The sequence below is a fragment of the Coptis chinensis genome, chromosome 9 (assembly GCF_015680905.1).
Source record: "Coptis chinensis isolate HL-2020 chromosome 9, ASM1568090v1, whole genome shotgun sequence".
Taxonomy (NCBI): domain Eukaryota; kingdom Viridiplantae; phylum Streptophyta; class Magnoliopsida; order Ranunculales; family Ranunculaceae; genus Coptis; species Coptis chinensis.
The window spans coordinates 76,524,522-76,549,881 of record NC_141464.1 but is presented as its reverse complement, the minus strand read 5'-3'; the positions used below and the strand labels follow the sequence as shown (position 1 = coordinate 76,549,881).

The 25,360-nt window shown below is 36.4% G+C and overlaps 2 protein-coding genes and 1 pseudogene across 2 annotated transcripts; 2 read left to right on the top strand and 1 right to left on the bottom strand.

Moving 5' to 3' along the window:
* Positions 1–798: 798 nt before the first annotated feature.
* BIN2 (Protein kinase superfamily protein) lies at positions 799–5,488 on the bottom strand. The gene is made up of 12 exons (XM_086584509.1): positions 5,232–5,488; positions 5,065–5,157; positions 4,921–4,980; positions 4,564–4,836; positions 4,417–4,491; positions 4,281–4,337; positions 3,059–3,199; positions 2,899–2,949; positions 2,718–2,813; positions 2,375–2,458; positions 1,997–2,098; positions 799–1,418 (listed from the first exon to the last, which is right to left on the bottom strand). The coding sequence occupies exons 1-12, from the start codon at positions 5,253–5,255 to the stop codon at positions 1,323–1,325; spliced, it is 1,152 nt and encodes a 383-aa protein (XP_086440635.1). The 5' UTR covers positions 5,256–5,488; the 3' UTR covers positions 799–1,322.
* Positions 5,489–7,248: 1,760 nt separating this feature from the next.
* LOC147478180 (zinc finger BED domain-containing protein RICESLEEPER 2-like) lies at positions 7,249–8,280 on the top strand. The gene is made up of 3 exons (XM_086586182.1): positions 7,249–7,594; positions 7,784–7,965; positions 8,059–8,280. Exons 1-3 carry the CDS (start codon positions 7,249–7,251, stop codon positions 8,278–8,280), a joined length of 750 nt encoding a protein of 249 aa, XP_086442308.1.
* Positions 8,281–10,339: 2,059 nt separating this feature from the next.
* Positions 10,340–10,966, top strand: LOC147478179 (RING-box protein 1a pseudogene; annotated as a pseudogene).
* The last annotated feature ends 14,394 nt before the right edge of the window (positions 10,967–25,360 follow it).

Here is a 25,360-nt window from a genome sequence, read left to right as displayed (position 1 = left end):
AATGATTAAATGTCAAAAATTAAAGGCCCGTGTAGGCTTAAGATTTGAATGAGTTTAAAAGGCTAAAGTCTAATGTAAATTATATACCATTATAACAAAGAGTGTGTTTTTATATGAAGTCAATATTCTTCAACTATTACGCATTTTTGTAATAAGTATCTTTGTGTTTATTTTTTGAGTTATGGTAAATGATTTTCTTCATTTCTTGCAGTATTACTATATATATTATGAAAAAAAACCGCCTAGCGCCTAGCCACTCTAGGCACTCTCCCACAGCCTAGCATTTTTTAGAACATTGCATTTCACCTTTAAAGTGGGGAGCCTCAATTTGTCGGTCACTGAAGACGAATAAACACAATCACACGATGTGGGTTCGTATATTGGATTATTGGATACATTGAACTGCCAAAGACAACTCAAGTTGGTGAGATCATTAATCGATTAGAAGTTGTGCCAGTATGAATCTCCATTTTAGATAATGATTTGAGAACTCAAGATAAAACAGTATTATCTAACTTGTCAAAGAATGATTGGTGGTGTCGGTGGGCTGGGGGAACAGATTAGGTAGTTGTGAGATATATAGGCTGGTTGGTGATTAGTGTAATCTTGTTTCCTTTGATTTGTGTTGTGTTGTGTTGTGGTACCTTCAGCTTAGAAGACCAGATGCTTATAAAGAACAGAAGGGATGAAAAAAGAAACCAAAAGTCAGTAAACTTGTTTCATCACTCAAAATTTCTATCTTAATTGTCTGAATGGCACTCAAGTTTTCAAAAGAGTATACAAACTGCACAACAAAGATGTTTCAAAATCTAATATTCAAGTAATGAATTTATAAACGTGTACAGAGAAAACAAGTTATGAACACAGGCTAAGTTGCTAGAAGTAACCTGTAGTAAGTGCAAAATATAAGAGAAGGGTGACACAACACTAATCTTTCAAGCTTATAAGTGAAGCTGCACAAACACGTGGAACAACAACAGGTAAGTAATTGAACCCCAACAACTAACCCCTTCTGCACTCTGCCATTTTAAACGTTTCCTCTACAACTCTTGATCAGTCCGCTGAGACTGTCTCCATGATCACAGAATATACAAAAACAAGATACAATGTTTGCAAAATGTAGTAACAAAAGCACCAAATTTTAGAAGGCCCAGTAACCCAACAGAAACTTGTATGTGTATGACGCCACTAGGCTAGAAAAACTGCTGTTTGAAGCTGAATGTGTGGTGCTTCAACAGAGAAGGCAGAGGTAGGCCTTTGCCTTTGCCTTTGCCTTGCCTCCAAGACTCCAAGTAATTAGTTACCATGGATCATGTCTTCATTCATGTTCCTGACAGGTGCGAGAAATATGACCCAGCTTGCCGCCTAACATGCTCAGGTATCAGCTTGTTGATAAGCTCTGGTGAAGCTCCATTTAACTGTACTCATAAAAAGATAGCAGAAAAGGTTACCAAAGTACAGTTTTAATACCAGTCACTTTAGAAGCGATATAAATCAAGGGATATAAGATTACGGGGCAAAGGGTTCAGTCACTTCAGCGGCCAGAGGATGATGAAAGTAAACAAACATGTCTTGTTTATCTAAGGAGTATGAAAAACAGACTCGGATAACTATCCCATATTGATCATTGTTCTCCTTGCCGTTTGTTTGGACTTCCTATATCTAGTCGTCTACTTGCAGTGGAGGCTGACCACGAAGATGATGGTTATTGATTAATTTATGAAAAACGCTTGTACAGACTTTATATGTATCCACTCTCAAACCACAAAACAAATGTCTGAGACTAAGCTCTTCCCAACCCCTCCCACCCCCAACACCCCCCTCCTCTCTCGTGTGATCCGGTTACAAAGACATTTATAGATGTTGTTTTGAGGACAAGACACTATCAAGGGTGTAAGGAAATCAAAGGTTCTCTTTTAATTGACATACCAATAGATTGGTGTTCATTTTTTAATATATAAGAATAAGAAGGGAAGTATCAAAGATAAAGGCATACTTCCTGTTTTAAGTTGAACAGAGGAGGCAAAGGACGGCCGTTTGGAAGGCGAGCATTAGGCTCTCGGAGCTCATCAAAGAAAGGATGTGCACATGCTTCTAGCTGCAGAGACAAATGTAGATCAAACAAAAATAAGTTGTCATCCTTGGACAAATATGCCACACCAGAAACATCTTCAAGAAGTTCAGAAGAAAAAAAACAGCTCGCACTGGGAAAAGAAAGAGTAAAGAGCAAGAATACTATGACCAACAGAGGCACTGAATGCTTATGTTAATGAAATAGTTGATGCAAAAGATGCTAAATATGTATTAAACTGAGCTATTGCGACACTGAATTACAGGGATTAATATGTTCAGAAGAAGAAATAATAAAACTCACTGCATTGCATCGAAGACTTGGTGAATATTGAAGAAGCCGTGAAGCCAGATCAATAGCTTCTGGAGGCATCCTTTTGTGGAAAACCTGAATCAGAAACTTGATAGGTAAACACAAGTGCTTCTAATGGAAACAAATGCATTCTCTGACATTTTAGATGACTATTTAGTTCTTCATAAGTCATAATTGCTATTATCAACCAAAAGAACAAATAAGAGTTATGAATTAAGCTGTACCAAATATGCTCTCTCTATTTTTATTTTTTTATTCATACCTATTTCTCTGAATGAAGGATAATTTACTCCCAGAACCAAAGATTCTAAAGAGTACAAGATGAAAAGCATACCTTGTGCCAAGGATGTGCTTTTATTTGTGGAAATCTGAACTCTGTATAGTTTGGATTCATACAGCGAATTTCCTCCCGAGTTGGGGTACCAAGAACCTGAAAAATATACTTGATTAGTAATCTTATGGTGTCAGAATTGTATGATCCCTAGAAGCTTAAACATGAAAAAAGGAAGTTGTACCTTGATTATCTCAACAAGCTGATCTACTGCACTTTCTCCAGGGAACAACGGCTAAAGAATTATAGGCTTACAAAAGTCAGCAAGGAAACCAGGAAAGGCTAAAAACGCCTCCTCAAAACTGTGAGATATGCAAGTCTTGAATGCATAGCAAGTGACTGACCTGGCCTAGAAGAAGCTCAGCAAGAACACATCCAGCAGACCAAATATCAATTGATGTTGTATATTCCGATGCACCAAATATGAGTTCTGGAGCCCGGTAGTAACGGGAGCATATGTACGATATGTTTGCTTCACCCCTCACCTGACAAGGAAGATATTCATTTTAAAAGCAACTTCAGTATAAATATCAGATCCCCTAAGAATTCATAATGTGTAGACTTGCAAATCTAATGCCTATTTTTATGGCTGTAATATATATTAAAATGCAGCTCCACACCTAGTTCACAAACTAGTAATAAGAACAAACAATGTTGAAAAACCAATTATGAGTTCTTTCTCAATATTGCAATGGTGCAAAATGTGTTAGCTAGGTATATGCAGCGCAAAATCTTTTAAAACAAAACACCTAAAGACACATTTAGATGCTTTCCTCTGCATCTCGATCTTAATTTGCCAATCATGGGCACCTAGCAATGTCCATACCAAAAAGGACTGTGCAAAGATTTAACACAAGGAATGTGTCTAAAGGTCCTTTTTGGTTAATATTGTTAGAATATATCATCATGTATGTCAACAAATATAAGCCCCATAAGTCTATATAGTGTGATAAGTGAAAGCCAGCTTTTGAACGAATTATCAATCTTATATCGCTCAACAAAAAAAATCATATCCTACCATGCCCTAAAACCCCTAATCTATTCGAAAAACATAATTGTGGCGGACAATATTGAATTTTGAGAAATAAGACCATGTTCCAATCAGGAAAATGATAAGTCACGTTTGGACTGTTTTTACATTCTCTCACCTACTATGCAGTTGCTAGTAGTACTAAAATTGAACCTGAAGACAACATATCACGATACAGGATCCTTAAAATCTAACATGCATGACATGCTTAATGTGGGCAACATGTGTTTTATCATTTTATGATTAAAATTTTCATTTGTTTCTCTTGTTGAGCTGTTTATTAACTGTCACAACCACTCATTTTGTGTGCTACGCTTTAATTCTCCAAGTATGGATATTTCTAGTTGACTGTGAATGGAGAAATAGCATATATAAAAACAAACAAGGTTTGCGAAAATTATTACCAAATACACTAACAGGTTTCTCTGCTGTAAAATATTCTTCTTTTCCTATACCTAAGAGGAGCACCTACCAAACCATAATTGTTCACCACAAACAGGGATAAGAAAACTAATGCCAGAAGAGATTGGACGTACCAGGGCTTTTGCACTTCCAAAATCACAAAGCTTGACCTGGTGAGTAAGAGGATCCACCTGTTACATGCCCAAAATTGGTTAGGATAAACGCCATAGTCTCTCTAGTGAATATAAATTTTTGAAGAGAAATGCATACCAGAAGATTCTGAGGCTTCACATCCCTGTGAGAAACTCCATGAACAGTATGAATATAAGCCAACCCCCTAAATATCTGCATAACAGGGTTTAATTAGTAATAGACAAAGTCAGAGATAGTTCCATGGAAATAAGGTCATGCATATACCTGATACGTATAAAGCTTCACGTATATGAGGGGCATCCTCTGATTTACATTGCTATAGTGTCTCAGAACCCGATATACAGTTTCAGGGACGTACTCCATTACTAAATTGAGGAAAAGCTCATTTTTAGCTGTCGTGGAAAAGAAACAGTGTTTCAGAGAGACCACATTTGGGTGATCCATTGAACGCATCAGCTGCAGCTCACGGTTCTTATAACGCCTGTCCTGTAAAACCTTCTTTATAGCCACAGTCTCTCCAGCTTCCAAACATTTTGCCTAGTACAGGTAAAGAAAGTGTCTTTATACCAAAATGAGGCATGTACAATGGAGCCATAGTGAACATAAGTAATACTTGCTTACCTGGAAAACAATACCAAAAGATCCAGTCCCCACAACACGCTCTGCCATGTAGCTGATCGTCTGCAGAAGAAGAAGAAGAAGAAGAAGAATAAACAAAATCATCTCAGTTTATGTGTTCCATATCTATCTGAAAAAAGAGCCCACCTGCTTGGGTTCACCATTTTTCCCTCCAATAGTAGTAGATATAATATGGCCCGTAACTTGATCATTCCCATCAACAAAAGATGAATTTATTTCCTGCAATTGTAGCATAAATCAGGAATCATCCATAAACTTTAAAACAAAGCAAAGTAAAATGTCAAGATCAATACTTTATTATTATTTTCTTCGCCCATTTGAGTTGAATCGATCTTCTTCACACTATGTTGTTGTTGATGATGGTTTGGAAAAGAAGAAGAATGAGAAGACGGGGCCACTGAAAAAAGAGACCATGTGATTCCAGCGAGCCTCTTATTTCTTTGTTTTTCTATTATTCTTCTCCTAGTACTACTGCCTACTTTCTCTCTCCTATTTTATTTTATTATTATTATTATTGATGATGATTTGGATTGTTGGGAATTACGAGAATGGGGTTTTGTGGAGGAGGGAAGACGGTTTACTTGACTGGGTTAATTTAGGGAATATATGTATGACTTTGACTTTTAGCTGGCATTGGTCAGAGTTTATATTTGTTCAATGTTCAAACTGTTTGACTGGTAGACTTGACTAGGGGCCCAACTTATTATACTTTGGGGGTTTGGGCTGGTATACTAAATGCCGTTCAGTGTGCGGCCCATCCCAACTGACCTCCCCCTTGCACTTAACATCATGTTATTTGTTAATTTTCTCTTTTTTATTTCAACCCTGCTGCCTAGGGGTGTGCATGGTACCCAAATACCCAGAACCGAACCAAACCCAGAACCGAATATTCCGGTTCTGGGTCCTTAAATATTAGACCCAATAAAAATGGGTCTAAAGAACCAAACCATTTAAGAACCGGAACCAATGGGTAAATTACCCGATGGGTTTTATGGGTACCGATGGGTAAAAAAAAATACACATATTTCTCAACCAATTTGGTTATTTGTCTGGGTCAAACAAATTTTCAGACATGGTGATTGTCTAATTGACCAGGCCCATTCGTATTGGACCATTAGTAGTGAAAAGCTATAGGGGGGAAACTGGGAAAGTGCAGCGCCAAAACAGAAGTAATTTTAAAAAGGTTAAAAAGCTATAGGCAGGAAATAGGAAATTAGGAATACATTACATACAAAACAAATATATAATATTCTGGGCGGGAGAGATGAGCGCCAAAACAAAATTAACATAACCTTAGATAAGTGACTTTGACTGAACATTACATCTGGGTTTTCATGGGTTGCCTTGCTAGTGATTGTGAGCAATAGACTATCCAAATCCAAATATTCTTGCAAGCCCTTTTGAGTTTTGAGGTAAATTCCTTCACCCCTCTCTCTTTCTCATCTTTGTTAATGTATGTATAAACTATAAAGTAAAGGCAAGTTTCTGATGTTGATTTTTATTTTTTATAACGAACTTTTTAAAGAATGGTAGCAAGGTTAGAAATTTATGAGTGGTCCTTCGAATGGGCTAAATGGTTTAAATATTTATATGAAATGAATGTATATCAGTTATCAAACATAGCAAAGAATGATGGATTTTCAAGAAAATTGAGTATAGTTTACAATCTCTATTGTGTATTTGTGTTTTAGTTTTAACCGTTGTTGTTTAACTATCTTTGAGCAACTAAAAAACCGAAAGAACAAGTTTACTTGATTTAAGATAATCATTAGGATAAAAAACTATTGATTATTAGAAATTTAGAACTAATGTATCAGGTCATAGACCAACTCATTTTGGTCGTCGAAATTAAACCCGCAATTTGACGTTGACCAATTGTCGAATTTCACCGTGTAAGTGTCTTTTAATGCTTTGGTTTTACACTACCTGCTTCACTTCCTGAACGGTGTGAGGGTTTGGCACAAAGTTTTTTTTTTTTCACTCAAAGTGTTTTGACCTTAGATCTTGTTTACGATAATGAAGCTATTGGTAAACATCTTTCTTTTTCACAAAACTCTTAAGTTCTCGTAAATTATAATCTTTTGATCGTTAATAATTTCGTTGCTTTTGATGAGTCTGACTTGTAACTTGTTTTGTATCGCCATGATCATGTAGAATGTCTAAATCTTACATTTGTTTTCCATGATCATGTAGAATGCCTAAGCGAAAAAAATGCTATTGATTAAGTTTCTGGACAACCTCCTCTTGGGTGATCCAAAGCCAAAAAAAAAATGTCTCTTGTCTGGAATGAATTTGAAGAAATTGAAAAGGATGGAAAAGTTACTTTCAGCTCAGTGTAAGCATTGCAAAAAGATTTTAAGTGCAACTACTACAAATGGGACTAGTTGCCTGATAAAACACTTGTCTCGATCATGTAAGGAGTTCAAAGCCAAACGAGGGGGATACCAAACGACCTTAAAGGTGGATGATGAACAAGGAGGGGTGAGTTACCAAAACTTTCAGTTCGACCATTCTGTAACTCGTGAAGCAATTACCGAGATGATTGTTTTGCATGAATACCCTTTTTCAATGGTTGAACATGTGGGATTTAGAAAGGTTTTGAAGTCAATGCAACCAACATTCAAGCTGTACAAGAGGACCACAACTAGAAGGGATTGTATGAAGTTGTACGAAAAAGAAAAAAATAATCTTTATGCGAGTTTGGGAAAGCTCCAATGCAGAATCAGTTTCACAATTGATTTTTGGACATCATGTTAGAATATTAGTTATATGGCTTTAACCGCGCAGTACATAGATGACAAATGGAAGCTACAAAAAAGGATTTTATGTTTTTGCACTGTGAAAGGTCGACATACAGGAGAAAATATTGGAAATGTTGTGCTGGAAAAATTGTATGATTGGAATTTAGACAAGAAGTTGTCAACTATTACACTGGACAATGCAGCTTCAAATGACGGTGTAGTGCGTGAGATTTTTCGGAAACTTCAGCCTAAGGGGACACTTCTTTTGGATGGTCAATTACTTCAAGTGCGTTGTTGTGCACACATTTTGAATTTGATTGTTCAAGAGGGGTTGAAAGAAATAGAGGGGGAGCTTGAAAAAATTTGAACTACTGTCAAGTTCATCAAAGGCTCACCTCAAAGACAACAAAAGTTTGAAGGTGTCTATGCCCAAGCTCAAGTCCCAACTAAAAGGTTCATTCAAGATGTCTGCACTAGATGGAATTCAACATATAAGATGCTTGAAGTAGCACTCCATTTGAAAGATGCATTAACACGTTATGCCGAAGTTGAACCAGATTTCAAGTGTGGTCCTTCCGAAATGGATTGGGATAATGCATAACTTGTTGCAGATTGCTTGAAGGTATTTTTTCATGACACTCAAATTTTATCCTGGAGTTCCTATACAACTGTGAATCGGTATTTTGATCTGTCGTGTGATATCTATTTACAACTCTTGGGGTAAATTAAACTTAGGGGATCATTTCATTTGGGCTATGGCCATGAGGATGAAAGAAAAGTTTGTGAAGTACTGGAACATCACGAACGTGGTCTTCTCATTATCGTCAATATTAGATCCACGCATCAAGATGAAGTCAATCTCATTTTACTTTCCTTTGATATATGGCACTGAACATTCTCCAGAGGAGATAACAGAGGTAAGTGATATACTTACAAGTTTGTACAACGAGTATGCAACTCGGTCTTCTATGCCAAGTCAACCCTCCTCATGGAACACTAAGACTAGTAGCAAGGCTTCTGGTAGTAAGAGGGACATTCGTGCTAATGCAAGCAAAACTTCTAGGCCAAAGCTAAGGCGTTTTGAAGCATTCCTTGAAGATAGTTCGGTGGATGTAGACTCGAAGAGTGAGTTGGAGATATATTTGGAAGAACCAGTCCTCCCAATGCAGAAAGGGATAGACTTGGACGACAAGAATTTCAATGTTTTAAACTGGTGGCAATATAATTCTCCGAAGTATCCTATCATGGGTAAAATAGCTCGTGATATTTTAGCAATTCCTGCATCATCAGTTGCATCTGAATCTGCATTTTCTATTGGTGGTAGGGTAGTTAATCGATACCGATCAACTATGCGACCACATACTGTTGAAGCATTGATATGTACTCAGGATTGGATTAGAAAGAAGTTGGAAGGTAATAATATTGTTTTTATATATGGCAAACCTTTTTATTGTACAATATCTCATAGTTCCATTTACCAAGTGTTTCCATTATATTTTGTATATTATAAGGTGCACTGGATGGGGACAAATATGCATTTGAGACAGTTGATAAGGCTATTGATGAGTTTGAAATTGACGAAGATTGTGGTGATATTGTGGAACCCGAACCCGATCCTGAACCTGAAGTTGCTGCCACAAGTGTGCCTATTCTAGACATATGGGAAATTGATGAGGATGAAGAAGCTTAATGGGTAATCACTCTAACCTCGACAAATATTTTTAGTACTGTTTGTAGCTAATCAAACGCTAAAATAACTTCTCCTTTTGAAAGATAACAGGTAGTCCCAACTCTTGTAGAAGAAATATGACGTACTGACATTTTGGATGCGGAGAATGGAACAACTTTTTGGAAGACATGATCTAGCACCATTACTAAAATAATATTAGATGTATATGGTAGGGTGTTAATCTTTTCACTGTTGGTGATTCTTTTTATGAAGACTATTGTAACAAGCGACCATACTTGGAGAGGTATTATCTTTGCTTGACAATGCTTTATTTGCATATACTGCTCTATGCACATAGTGCATGTAAGGCTTTTGCTATATATAAAGCTTTGCTAAACAGGTGGTGTTCAAATGAAATCAGAAAAACTTTATTAGTATTTAATATCTGTATATGCACTGCATTGGATCCAAGTTTCCTTTATGGATGTCAATGAATGCATTGTTGTCCAATTTAGTCGTGTTGAAACTTTATGATTGCAAACAGTGCAAGCAATTGCCAGGTTTGGGTAAGCTAGCATCGCTTGAAGAGCTTGTCATTGACCACTTCGAGTAGGTTACACATATTGGTAGTGAGTTTTATGGAAATTGGCATAGACAGTAGTAGTGGTGGTGGTATGATCACATGTTTTCCGAACTTGAAGAATTTCCAATTTCATGGTATGAATTTGTTGGATGAGTGGGAGCGCCTTGTCTCTCTGAACTGACTCTAAAATCTTGTAGAAAGTTAAGGGTACTGCCAGCTTTTGGCATACTATAATTTCTTGAACGTCCCACTATAAGTGAATTTGATTATGTTAAATTTCTAGGTGGTGAGCTTTTGGGAGTTTTGAGTTGTGATGGTGGATTGTATCTATCTTTTATTTATGGAGATGTAGCTTAGCTTCTGCCCTTTGGGAGGTTTTGGTTAATTGTTTCGTGGCAGTGTGGCACCACCTTCTGTCAAAAACTTTATTACTAGTCAGTTACTAAATCAATTAGCGAAGGCGATGGCTTCTTTGGACACGGATGTGAACATGTTACCAGTTGAAGTGAAGCTCGAAGGGGGTGGTTCAACCGGTGGTGGTGCTGGACCATCTTCAAAAAAGGCTCTGATTAAAAAGTTTGATATCAAAAAGTGGAACGTTGTTTCTCTTTGGGCTTGGGATATTGTTGTGGACAACTGTAAGATTTGCAGGAATCATGCATATCATGGATCTCTGTATTGAATGTCAAGCTAATCAAGCTAGTGTGACCAGTGATGAATGCATTGTTGCCTGGGGCGTATGCAACCATGCATTTCACTTCCATTGCATCAGTCGTTGGCTCAAGACCCGTCTAGTGTGCCCATTAGATAACAGTGAGTGGGAGTTTCAAAAGTATGGCCACTAGGATTATATAGTCAAGCAACGTGGCGTTTTGACTTGCTTATTGAAGATTCCTGAAGTAGAAGTGTTGAGCGCTATACGCCTTTGGTTTTTTCTTTAACTATTCCTAATGAAGTACCTGAACTTTTTAGTATGTGCTACGTACATGTAATACCCTCCAGTCTTGTTAAATACATTTTAAGCATATTGGTGGAGGCATTGGTATTCATTTCAGGTATTCAATTATTATAAAGAACTTGCTTATTTTGGATCTTATTATAAAGTGTTTTCATTTATTTTGGATCTTATTATAATGTGTTTTCATTATGAGTTTACAAAAAAAAAAATAATAATAATTGTTTAGTGGCTTTTACCATTATGTAATACTCTATTCTTGTATGTAACTTTTGGCTTCTGTAGCAAATATGTTGTTACTCTATTCTTGTAGGCTCCTAAATCCTAATAATCTTATTCTCAGAGACTTCACATTTTTCTTCAAGCAGTCTGGTATTCTTGCCACCAATTTTTAGAAATAAAATGATAGCACATACATTAAATGTATATTAGAAAATTGAACCGGTACTTGGAAAGAAATTACAACTCCAGGGAATTTACCCATACACTCGAAACTCGAAAGTAAACAGAAGATGTGCAAAAGCCAAAGTGATATGAGTTATGAGTCTTGAGGACTTGAGGTGTATAATCACTGCCAAACTGCTTACTTCAAATGTTCAACTCTTCTTGTTCACAACTTTCAAGAGAAAAAACACTTGGAGGAAGTAGTAGGATGCACCTCCTATTGTAGCATATTGCAACTTTTCATTTCCTCCAATTGAAGGAAAATGTTCATCTTCTGCCCTGTTGAACCCTCCTGCTAACCAACCAAGGTTCTTATAACCTCTTTCATATAGTCTAGAAATAGCCGTCGAGACACGAGTAAGAATTGCAGTGGCAATGCATTATTTAATCTCTCATCAGTTTGATACCAAATATGCTTCCCTTAATATGCCGAATTCTATTTCATACTACTTTATTTGGTTCATTACATATTTACATTACTTAGGAGCTCATTTTTCTGTCCTGTTAGACTTGTAGCAGCATATTTATGCCACTTGGTATAAAGAACTATAACCGACGGGTACCCGATTACCCCGTGGTTCTAAGCGGGTTTGGTTCTGGTTCTTGTTAATATAATAATAAACCCGATAGAACCGGAACTGATAGGAACCGATAATGTCAGACCGAACCTAGAACCGGTCGAAACCGAACCAGGACCGACCCATGGGCACCCCTACTGCTGCCCTTAGTGTAAAATAAATAATATTATTTTTTGATATGATAAAATAGAATTATATAAAATATCATAAAGTTACGCGTAGAAATTAATTGTAGGTGAGAGTTCAAAAGTACATGCTTTAAAGTGGGGACGGGGGGAAAACAATTATGTTACTCAGTTTTATTGCTATATAATTTAATTATTGATGGTTTTTTATACTTAATAAACATTTTTTTTTAGACTTATCTATTTTCGTTAAACAAATATGTATAATACTATAAATTTTGCACATTTATTTGTGAACCCATTTCGATATTGACCCGTTGGCTTAATGGATCACGCCGTTGGATGATATGTCATATAGGCGAATCGGGTTAGGGTTGCCAAATTCAACACGAATATAAATTAGGTCGGATTTGGGTTTGCTCTCCTAATACGTGACCTGAATATGACCTGATATACAATCCGACCCGTTGCCACTCCTACTTTAATCATCTTTAACCATGAAAAAATTCTTAAGAACCACGAAATATCTTATACGAGTGATATATTATAATAAATGTAATTTCTCTAACAGAGATTATATAATCAATTACTCAATAAGTAAATTATATAAAAGATAATAGACTGCTTAGAGACAACGTAAAAAACAAAATACCATAAGAAAAAAAATAACAACAACAAAAAATCGAAATAGAAAAATGTGGGACACAAACAAATTCTCATAATTATCCTTTTCTTTGGGAATTTTGCAATTCCACTTTTCAAGCTCATTTTCTCTTTGATTCAAAATGCTCAAAATTCGTCCTATCATACAAAATAACATATTGAGGTTGGACATATCCCCGGGTAAAAAATATAGCTAGTCCATGTCTAGTTTCTCCATCACTCACAATAAGGATATGATGTAATATGATGAATTATATGATCATATATTTATTTAAAAAATATTTGATAAGGTACATTGAAACTAATCATCAACTCCATTGACTTTTTCCCATTTGTAAAATAATTTATTTTCTTCAAACTATAATGCCCAAAACAAACCAAACATTGAAAACCTTATTAGAAAAAAAGGCAGATATGTAATTAAATTTTAAATATTTATTGTAATACTTCATATAACATAGAAAAAAAGATAATGATGGAATCACTTGATTTTGTCAAAACTAAAATATCTAATATCATTTCATAAACAATTGTCTTATATCAAAACATAATATTGCTAAATCATCATATCAATTAATATGTGACTACATCACTTTTAACCTATCAAGATAAACCTCTACCAACAAATGATGAATATAAACCGGGAAAAATAAATAAAAGCTAGATTTTCGAAATAATCATAGTGTTATAATACGATTGATTTCATATACTCCACTATTTCTTTGCGAGAACCAGCATCAAAACACACAATTCACCACCAATCATCTACAAAATGTGTTGGAAAACAACCAATGAAACACCAGCATCAAAACACACAATTCACCATCAATCATCTACAAAATGTGTCGGAAAACAACCAGTGGAACGTTATATAGAATGCCATGTGATACCACTACAATTGCAAAAAGTGAACAAAAAATCATAAGTGAAAACAAAATAAATATAAATACAAACTCAACATAATAAAGGGTGTATTTTGAAAAAACTTATTGTGGTTAATCAATTATTTAGCTCAAATAACATCCGCATTAGAAAAGCACTTGTGAGACTACTTGTGAATTGATATTATTGTTTCAATTGTTTTGGTGCCAACGATAACTAATATTGCCATATATACCTATAACTTCTCACTTTCATATTCACGAGTTGCATATGAGTTCGTGTTATCAAAAAACACAGCAAGTCTCACTAAATTCCTTATTTGTAATCCCAAGCACACGCAGCCTTTCTAGGTATTTTTCACCATCATAATATTGCAAATCTACAAATGAATTACAAACAGTATACAAGCAAAACAAATTCAATATCAATAAACTAAGGAAAAAAAAAACTTTCTATCTAATAAAACACAATGGTGTGGGGCCTGTAGGGACTCCATCCAGTGGTTACCATTGTCTTTCTAAGTTGTGACATGGCAAAATAAGCCAATCCCAAAGAGTATGCTTCCTTACGCCCTAACACTCGGATCTACTGGATCTTATTTCCTCATCTTCAAACAAAACATCAATACCATATTCTTCCTGCCGCCGTCAAGAGTTGTTGTTTATAAGTTATTTTTCGGTTAGATTTATTGATGCGCCAACTGCGGTCGGGAGCACCAACCACCAATATCATTTCAAAGCACCAGGTTTCCCGAGCTGGCCACTGTTCAACACTTTCACTCTTCTCTCTGCTTCAACAAAACTTTTGCGAGAAGGGAGAGTATGCGTCTTTGCGGTCTACGTGTCCAGCAAGAGTTGAGAGTAAGTGGCCTTGGAGTACTGACACTACCTGTTTAAGCGAATCTAAAGGTTTGTCATATTCATACCCATTCAATGATTTTTGAAGTTTTGGTAAGTGTTTCCGAAAAAGATAGGAGTTTGGTTGTATTATGAATTGTTCAAGTTGGTTGGTTCTTGTTGAAAGTGATTTAAAAAGCTGTAAGTGGCCTTCTTGGAGCCAAACAGCTGAAATTTCTGTTGCTTTTCGATGATTCTAACATTTTATTTGCTTAAGTGGTGGTCATCTGTTGCTTCTGTTATCAAGTGTGTTGAAGTTCAAAAGCAATGTTCAGACACATTAGATATCAACGTTCAGACATTGATAAAACAATGTTCAGACACATTAATAGGCCGTTTTAATGTTCAGACACATTAATAATAAGACACATTAATATTCAGGAAGATAGGTGTAGTATTTTGGCGGTATATATAACAGTAATCCAAGAATGTAATTAAAAAACTTAATCCAAGAATGTAATCCAAGAATGTTAAGACACATTAATAGGCCATTTTAATAATAACACTAATAGGCCGTTTTCTAGAACACTAATAGGTGTAGTATTTTGACGTTATATATAACAACAATTGTTCAATAAAAGTCTTTATCTTCCTGAATTTTACTCTACAATTTGATTTTTCTAGTTTGGATCTTTCTGAATATGAAAATTCAGTTTCATATCCTATATCTTGTTGTTATAAGTAGTCCACTTAGATTTATTGTAAGCGGGTTACAAGGATGAATGGTTAATTTAACCTCGATATCCAAGGTTTAGTGGAAAATATGTGGATCAATGGTATAAATGTGTCATTTGGCACCCAGCAGCTATCCGAGATTGTTGAGTGGAAAAGATTTAGATCAACGATCGTTCGGCACACAGACGCTAACTGAGATTGTTGAGTGGAGCAGATTTAGATCATAATTTAGGGATGTTAAGCCTGCTGATCAATCCAAAGTTGCAGCTCTCACTCTAACCCAGAAGGACAGTTTGAGACTCGAGAGACAGTAGAAAGAAGGATAAAAAGGCCCTGACAGTTTGAGACTCGAGAGCAGTGTGTTGAAGCCATTAGATAGATATTTGGAAGGGACTTGATAAAACAATGTTCATACACATTAGTTCAAACTATACGTTCAAACTGTTTTTGGAAGGGACTTGATAAAACAATGTTCAGACACATTAGTTCAAAAGCAATGTTGAAGTGTGTTGAAGCCATTAGATAGATATTTACTTTTTATTAGATATTTCAGAGACCACATCATAATGTTCAGACATTATGATGCTTCTGTTATCTGTTCAGACATTAGATATAGCTTCTGTTGCTTTTGGACGTACATATTACACTCTGTTTGAGTAGTATATTCACAGGCACATCCACTTTATAATGTTGAGGAAACTATTCTCAGTTATGGCTTCTTGGTCCTTTGTGCTCTCTCTTGTAAACCGTATCAAACATAACAGACCCAACTGAAAACAGTTGTTACCAGAGAACATCACCATGTAATTTACAACTTACAAACTATGTGACCCAACTGAAAACAGTCGTTTTACTCGGGCAAAACCATATATAATTTACAACTGACATTTGCCATCAAGGCTTCGTTGCCATACCAGTTCCTTTCAGAAGGTGAAGTTCCTTCTCCTTAATTACTTTTGTTTTAAAGTCTTCATTTGGGAACAAGGTCTTCTTATATGGCCGTTGGAACTCGAGGTGTAGAACGAAGGGACACCTATAAGCAAAGAATACCTTTACTATATACAACAGGAACCAAACTTCCAGACTTTATCAATGTTTTTTCGTTGGTATTCGAAGTCAATGTCTACCAAACTCCAAAAAAATAAAATGTTTTTTTTTCCTTTATTTTACTTTTATATATGTGCTCCACCCTCCACTACCCCACTACTTTTATATATGTGGTCCTTTCCGCTTTTAGGCTATGTGTAGTCATTATCCTTTGCAATCCTTAGTGAGATGTAGGCATCTATTATGGCATCTTTCACTAATCAATTTACTGATTTAGTGTGTTTTTAAGTTGCCTTTAGGTCTTGATTAAGCTGATGCCATCTAATCCATACGATCATATCTCCACATTCCAAATTTCCAAGTACAATGGACACATCTGTTTTATTGATATTAAAAAGCTTATTAGCAATAGATTCATCATACAGTGTTATTATCTTTATTCATTCCTATAAATTCAAATCTGAAGTTTTTTTTTAGAAGCATTGAATAGACTACTTCTTCCAGTTTAGAATCATGTTTTGAATGCATTTAAGTGTCTGCTCATAGGGGTTGTAAGTCGCAAGTTTATGTAAAAGCCTCTTCAAAATTTTAGCAGTGCCCATCTTTGGGCTTTAGGAGTGTGAATAAGCTAAAATTTTGTTCATGGAAGTTAGTGGGAGGTTATTGAGCCAATGGTTGCCATTAACATATATGTGGTACTTTTATATATGTGGTCTAATTTACTTCCGTTTGCTATCGTCTGATTTTTATTTCTCATTTGTTTTTTGTTTTTTTTTTAAATTTCGGCGTGGTTTACTACCGTCTAATTTTTTTAATCCCTTTTGTTTATTTACTGCCACCTAATTTTTATCTGTGTTTACATGCGAAACCCTACTACTACCTTTACATGCGAAATAATCACTGCTCGTGGTTTACTACCGTCAGCTACCCTCTACTTTTTTAAATCCCTTTTGTTTTATTTATTGCCACCTAATTTTTATATGTGTTTACGCCTAAGTACTACTACCTTTACATGCGAAATAATCACTACTGCTTTGTCTTTTTTTTAGGCACCCTTTTTCATTGCAGATTCGACTTTCAATGGTATGTTATCCCCACCTATCTTTTTATGTTTGTTTCTGTAGGTTTTATTGAGTATCTATTTCTATTTATTTCTACAGGATCCCATAGATAAGGGCAAACGTCCAAAGGACCCTTATAAGGATCCTTCGAACAAAAAAAACAATATTTATGTTCCAGTTCAAGATGGACTCTACCTTCAGCCACCTACTCCTCAATGACCTGCTTGCCCCCAGGTATTGATAACTTCTATTAACATACTTTGAGTTACCCAAATTGTCCTAACACTCTTATTGGTTTCACATCACATTTTTTAACTCTCTTTCAAATATTTATAGCTTCCTACGCGACCAATTCTTGACAAAGGAAAACGCCCTATGGACTCCTTTAAGGAACCTTCAAACCAAAACAAACATGTCTTTGTTGCCCCCCAAGATAGGCTCAATCTTCAACCGCCTCTTGGCTTCCAGGTATTTCTCGCTTGCATTGCCTTATTTATTCTTTTGTTTTATAAATGTCCTCTATCTAATCTCCCGCCATCCGGTTAAAAAAAAATGTAATGGCCTGATGTATCGTGTCCATAAGGTGTTTCACTGCCATTTAATATACTGACTTTATGAATCTCATTTCCCTACTTGCGAATTATTTTTCTACACTGTTGCTTATGTATATTGCATTATCTTATTTCTTCTTTTGCTTTATAAATGTGTAGCGCCCATCAGATAGTGTTTCTCTATCTCATCTCCCGCCATCTGGTTCTCATGTAAGATGAGCTTTAATTAAAATGTAATACTATAATTGCTCATGCATTATCCAAAAGATGTTTTTGTACACTATAATCGTAGTAAATTCACTTCCATTTAATGCTAGCTTATATGTATAAATGTATAATATTTACCCACTAACTGTGTTGCATGTGGTCATCCATCTATCATTTACAATTTGCTTTTATTTTTGGGTCTTCGATCACTTATTATTCTTGACTACTTTATTCATATCTTTACATTCCACATTTTCTAATTTTAATACTAACTGCCATATTTGCTATTATCCATGCATTCATATCTTTACTATTCGGTTGATTATACTTATAATTAGGTGTAGATAACAAATAGAATGCTAGGACAGCGTGCTCGAAGGGAAAGAGAAAGGAGCACTAAACTAATTGGCAACTGTCATGTCATTGACCACCAACTGATGGGTTCAACATTGAATGGCTCTCCTTTACTTCCACAAACTCCACTTCAAGCTGACAAGCATTAAGCACTTCTCCCGCCATCCGGTTCTCATGCAAGAAAAGCTTTAATTAAAATGCATTGCTCATGCATTGTCAAAAAGGTGTTTTTGTACACTATAATTGTAGTAAATTCATCGCCATTTAATAACTTCCATTTAATGCCTGCTTATATGTATAATATTTACCCACCAACTGTGTTGCATGTGGTCATCCATCTTTACATTTCATGTTTTCTAATTTTAATACTAACTACCATCTTTGCTATCATCCATGCATTCCTTTTTCTCCCAATCTATTCGGTTGATTATACTTATAATTAGGTGCAGATAACAAATAGAATACTAGGACAACGTGCTCGAAGGGAAAGAGAAAGGAGCACTAACCTAATTGGCATCACAAACTTCACCATCCAAGGTGCACAAGTAGTCACACGTCATGTCATTGACCACCAACTGATGAGTTCAACATTGAATGGCTCTCATTCACTTCCACAAACTCCACTTCAAGCTGATAAGCATCAAACACATAATAGTCCATTTACACCTCATGCAACACCATACCGACGCGTTCTTCTTCGAGTCTCTTCGAAAATCTATCATTCCTTAATCCTCAAAGGCTATTTACGCCCCCGAAGAACGTGTCACATCAAGTGCCCATGTTGATTCATCAGATCAAAACAACACGTGAGTACTTCACTTAGCGATTTTCCTTAATCAAAATCTATATATAACTCACCTGTGCAAGTTTCATTGTAGTACATGTATCTCTTCTACTCAGTATCCTTACCTCATGCAATTCCACATTCAACCAATGAGAACTTTGTACCAACACCATCTCACCAAAATGCAAGGTTAGTAATTGGTTTATTACATCTTTCTCTTGGTTCTTTGGGTTTGGTTTATAGTTTCAAAGAAAACCATAAGATCCGACCTAACATCACAAGTTTCTTCAAAGACGCTGTGAATCGTAGGTCTTCTACCTCATCCTTTGTCCATCCAACATCACATTCGACAAATGCAGCTTCTACATCATCATCAACTAACCGAAATTTTGCGGTATACTTCTTCACACTTATTGAAATTGGAATACCAAAAAATAGCACTTTTGTCTAAATATATACAATTATTTATCTTGCGGACAACAACCATTTGGGGATCCCGCACAATATTGTGAGGAGTTTCACCATAATGATTTTGACCGGCCCAATTTCTGCTAATAATGCCGACATAAGTGATGATGAAGACGAAGTTGACAATATTGTTTCTAACCGTCTGATTGAACAAGGAAGACACTCCTTGGGGAGAATGGATGTTCAGTGTCCATTTTGTAATGCACTCCATTGGATGGATGAACGACTAAAAGATTCATCATTATCACGTCCTCGATTCGGGACTTGTTGTTTGCAAGGGAAAGTCAAATTGCCTCCACTACGACCATTACCTTCAGCCCTTAAAGCTTTATATGATGGAAATGATCGCAAGTCAAAGTCATTTCGGAAGTACATGAGACAATACAACCAAGCTTTCGCATTTACGAGCCTTGGAGGAAATGAGTGTGTCTTTACTGGACGAGGTCCAAGGCCTTTTACTATACATGGTCAGTTGCGTCATAGAACTGGATCTCTAATTCCTGACACTGGGCAGCAGCCAACTTATTCTCAGCTTTACATATATGATCCCAGTGCTGCATTGGATATACGTCAACTTCATAATCCCCGTTTGAACACAGATGTTATGAAGATAATTCATGCAACTATGCTCCAGTATAATTGTTTCTTTACTACTTTTCGCCACACATACGATGTTCTTAGATTTGCCTCTCTTCAACATGGTGAGAACTTCAATGTACCTGCTTATTTGCATTCTGATTACTACTAGAGACGACGTCGTTACAACTTGCCAACCGCAGATGATATTGCTGTCATTTTACCTGGGGATGGCAGCGAGCGGGATAATACGAGGGATATTGTGATATATCTTAAAGGAGGGCAAGAATTCATGCAGATCAGTGAATGTCATCCAGCTTACTTGCTTTTGCATTATGTGCTAATGTTTCCTTATGGAGAGCTTGGGTGATCACCTGATATGAGGCGTTCAAATACTAATGACCGATTGACACAGATGGATTTCTACTCTTATCAGATATTTGAACTCCCTGGAGAATATTCTGCAATCTTACGCGGGCACAAACTGTTTCAAGAGTTTCCGGTGGATGGATGGGCAGTGACTGAACATAACAAAATGAGATATTATAGGCTACAACAAGACAAGCTTCGGGCTGAACTTTATCAAGGTATCACTGATGTTGCAGCTGAAGCTTTTGACCCAAACCAGATTGGAAGACGAGTGGTCTTACCAGCATCTTGTGTCGGCAGCCCTAGGCAAATGTTCGAAATTTTTCAAGATTCAATGGCTATCACACGTTACAATAAGCATCCTGATATATTTCTCACAATGACTGCAAAATCCGCACTGGGACGAAGTTGTTGAGGCATTGTCTGAGCACCAAACTGCAACTCATTGACCAGAGGTCGTGGCCCGTGTCTTTGAACTAAAGTGAAGGGCCTTGATGAATGAAATTAAAAAGAAAGGTGTGCTTGGTACTACCGTTGCACATGTCTACACCATTGAGTTCCAGAAACGCGGGTTGCCCCATATGCATGCACTTATATATCTCCGACATTCCGACAAGATCCGTATACCTGCTCAAGTTGATCGCATTGTATGTGCAGAGTTTCCTGATCCAGAAACCGAACCTGAGTTATTTCGGACTGTCCTCACATGTATGGTTCATGGTCCATGTGGACTAAATAATCCTAACTCTCCGTGCATGGTAAATGGTAGATGCAAGCATCACTATCCCCGAACTTTTGCAGATGCTACCACCATGGATAAAGATGAATATCCTATCTACCGTCGACGTGACAATGGTAGATCATATATTAATGAGGGGCATACAGCTTGATAACAGGGGATGTTGTTCCTTATAATCCTTATCTTTCTAAGATGTTCAACTGCCATATTAATGTCGAAGTTTGTGTTGGGATCCGTTGTGTTAAATACATTCACAAGTATATATTTAAAGGGCATGACATGACAACAATAGTGTTTGAATGAGTTGGATGAGATCCAACAATACTTGGATCACGAGATACATTGGCCCACCGGAAGCGGTTTGGAGATTATTAAGTTTTCATCTACATGAGGAGATTCTCACAGTTGTAAGCTTTGGCACTTCATCTCCCCGAATGCACCAGCGTAGTTTATAAAGTCGATGAACCAATACATGATATACTATCAAGGGCGGAGCACACCAAAGTCAACTTTGACTGCCTTCTTTGATTGTTGTGCATCAGATTTAAGAGCAAGAAGCCTCACTTATCAAGAGTTCCCCAAATACTATGTCTGGAACAAACAATCTCAGACTTTGACAATAAGGATACGAGAGGGAAAATTTGCTATTGGTAGAATGTATTTCGCCAGTCCTAATTCCGGTGAGGGATTTTACCTGCACTTACTTCTAACTATTGTAAAAGGACCTCAATCATTTGATGATCTGAAAAGGATTGATAATGGTCCTCCACTTCCAACTTTTAAAGATGCATGTGTTGCACGTGGACTTCTGGAAGATGACAGCGAATGGGTGCAATGTCTACAGGAAGCTTCAGTCATGTAGACTGGATATCATCTTCGCCAACTATTTTGTGTTATTCTCGCAGAGTGCAATCCTTTGCAACCCCAAACATTGTGGAATGATTTTTGGGAAAATATATGTGATGACCTTCCACATAAGCTTCGCACAATGTTCAACATTCCAGAACCTACCCCTGGCCGGGTAAGATTATGGTTTATTTATCTTAAATGAGATTTTGATAGAGTCAGGTAAATCACTCGCTAATTTCCCTCTAATGCTGCTGCCTTTGTTAACTACAAGATGGAACTTAGTTGTTGCAAACCGACTCATATGGGACCAGGCGACAATTTCAGTTTGATCCTCAAAATGCAAAAGCACATGGCAATAGGGTTTCCTAAAAATGCAGAGCAACGCTTTTCATTTCAAAACAATTGATAGATTCCGTTTCCCAAAATTTAGGGAAACTCTTCTTTTGAATGGAGCAACAGAACAGCAAAAAACTTTTGTTTACAACACAATCAACGCTACGTGTCGTGCCGAGGGCATATTATTATTATGGTCGCTTCATCCGAATAGCTTCATTACTATTGGTGGTGGTCGCATCGCTGCTCACTCGACCTTTATCCATCCCACTATATATTCTTGATACCTCTGTTTGTGGGTTTAGTAAGAATTCAATGCATGCCGAATTATTCAGGGAAGCTAAACTTATTATTTGGGATGAAGTCCCAATGCAAAATAAGTTTTGTGTGGAGGCAGTTGATCGCACACTTCGGGATACTCGCGACAATAATAAACCTTTTGGTGGAATAACAGTTGTACTTGGTGGTGACTTCCGTCAATGCCTTCCAGTTATACCCAAAGGGGTTCGAGAATAGATTGTGCGTGCTTCCTTGCTGTCTTCCTTCCTCTGGAGTCACATTTATGTTCAAACTCTTGCCCAAAACATGCGATTGGAAAATGGAAACTCTGCAAATATTGCGTTCGCAAATTTCTTAATGGAGGTACCAAACTGTGTATTTTTCTTTGTATTATTTGCTTAATATTGATATTCATTTGCATCATTCTTTGTACTATTTTTATTCGTACTAATATTCATTACTATTTTCTGGTTAATTAGATAGGAAATGACCCAAGCGAGACATTTGAACTACCATCAACAATTCATCGATGTGCAAATCTTCAGGATCTCATTTCTACTACATATCCTCAAATAAATCAACCTACCACGCATTACACGGAATATTTAACGAAGCACAATTCTATCTCGCGCAATGATGATGTCAATGATATTAATGCAAAGCAGCTTTAAATATGTTCCTGTGGGAAAGTACTCTCTTTCTAGCTCGCGCACAAGATGGCGACGAGGATGCAAATCTAATCCAGCCAATATTAATCAATACCCAAATGAGTACCTAAACTCACTTGATCCAGCTGGTCTACCACCGTTTTGTCTCAACCTAAAAGTCGGTTGTCCTATAATGTTGTTGCGAAATATTGCTCCCAAATATGGATTATGCAATGGAACCCGATTGATGGTGGTCCACTATCGACCTCACGTTCTTTTCACAAGAATTTTGACTGGTGAAAAAGCGGGTAATCATGCATTTATTCCAAGAATATCTTTGTCACCGTCGTCTTTTGATTTTTCTTTTCATGTGACAATAAGACAATTTCCTGTGCGTGTTGCTTATGCAATGACTATAAATAAGTCACAAGGACAATTGGTGAAGTATGTGGGGATTGACCTTCGCACTGAAGTTTTCAGCCACGGTCAATTATATGTCGCACTATCAAGGTGCACTTCTTCAGACAAAATCAGTATTCTCCTCCCTCCAAATTCAGAAAGTCACACCCCAAACTTTGTTTACCCATAAGTCTTACTATAATCCGTAAGTTCTTTTCATTTATAGTCAAGTGTTGAGTAGTTTCTCATTGAATTTATAGTCATCAAATTGATACATTTGTATTTGCTCTTACTTGGTTAATTTGCTTCGTTCAAATTATGTAGGTTTTGCGAGTTAGTGTGTAATTACATTTTGTCAGTATTGCGTTAAAGAACTTTTTGCGAACCTTGGTTAGTTCCCCCCCCCCCCCCCCCCTAATTTCTTCTTTTTGATCTTACAACACCTGAATTTATAGTTCTATACAAATCTATTTCAATTCCTACTAAATGGTGACGTCTGTTTATATGGTATTTAGCTGAACGAAGAAATTTCAATTCTCATATCTTCAAACTTAGTGATCTATGCTGATTCTCAGGTATGTTCCTTTTCATTTTTTCATTTTTCCTTCCTTGGTCTCTCTACTTATTGTGTTGTTTAATTTTTTCATCCATGAACGTGGCGATGGGACCTTGGCCAATCAATATAACTTAGTGATCTCTGCTGATTCTCATATCAAGTGAAACAGGTAACATCTCTTCTCTTATAACTCAATCTCTTTGATTTTCCATGTAAAGATTCAGTTCATTTTAAAATCGTTTAGCCAGAGATGAATTATTTGTTTTCTTCTATGTAAAGGTTTAGTCTGAGCTTCTTCTGGTGTTGTTACAGGTATTTATTTGCTTATTTATTAAGGGTTCTATTTTTTGGTTTTGGGTTTGTCAAAAAGTATTAATTTTGATTGATTTGAGCTTTGATTTGGTTATGCTACTTTTATAGGTATTTTAATGTAGGTAGCATTTCGGTGGCTATTGTTTGTTCTTTGATTTATTAGTGTTACAGAAAGTCGCGTTTATGGAACTACCCCAATGAAAATTTTAGGAAATATGGTATATGTATACATTGTAAATATCATTTGTTATGGGTGTAGACCTTTTGATAGTTATGGGACTCTGATGTATGTATTTTACTTGTGTTTTTGGTAATGACTTTGTACGAGGTGCTTTGATGATCTGGCATTAGTCGAGACATTCAAATACTTTGGTGTACTAAGTCATAATGTTGAAGTGGTCTCATTTTTGTAAGCCAGTTATTTGACAACTCGCATCATCGTCGAGACGGTTAAGTAACCGGATTAACCAATGAGAAATATATGATTGTGATTTTCAGGTTATGACAGGTTTATATTTATGAAATGTCAAAAATACGAGGAGATGTCACAAATTTTACTATAAAACCACGGTCATAGGTTTGTAATTGTTTGAGTTTTGGGGCTGTTAAATATTTGCTTGTTCCAAAACTAGAAAAGAGTCTAGAGGTGAATACAATCGCTCATTGTTTCACTTCTAAAT

Coding starts and splice junctions, on each gene's coding strand:
- BIN2 (XM_086584509.1), bottom strand. CDS start 5,255: ATGGGCGAAGAAAATAATAATAAA. Junction 4,338..4,416: donor TGAAGCCTCAGAATCTTCTG/GTATGCATTTCT, acceptor GGCATGTAACAG/GTGGATCCTCTTACTCACCA. Junction 1,419..1,996: donor TGTTCAACTTAAAACAGGAA/GTATGCCTTTAT, acceptor TTATGAGTACAG/TTAAATGGAGCTTCACCAGA.
- LOC147478180 (XM_086586182.1), top strand. CDS start 7,249: ATGGAAAAGTTACTTTCAGCTCAGTGTAAGCATTGCAAAAAGATTTTA. Junction 7,595..7,783: donor GACCACAACTAGAAGGGATT/GTATGAAGTTGT, acceptor GCACTGTGAAAG/GTCGACATACAGGAGAAAAT. Junction 7,966..8,058: donor TGGATGGTCAATTACTTCAA/GTGCGTTGTTGT, acceptor ACTACTGTCAAG/TTCATCAAAGGCTCACCTCA.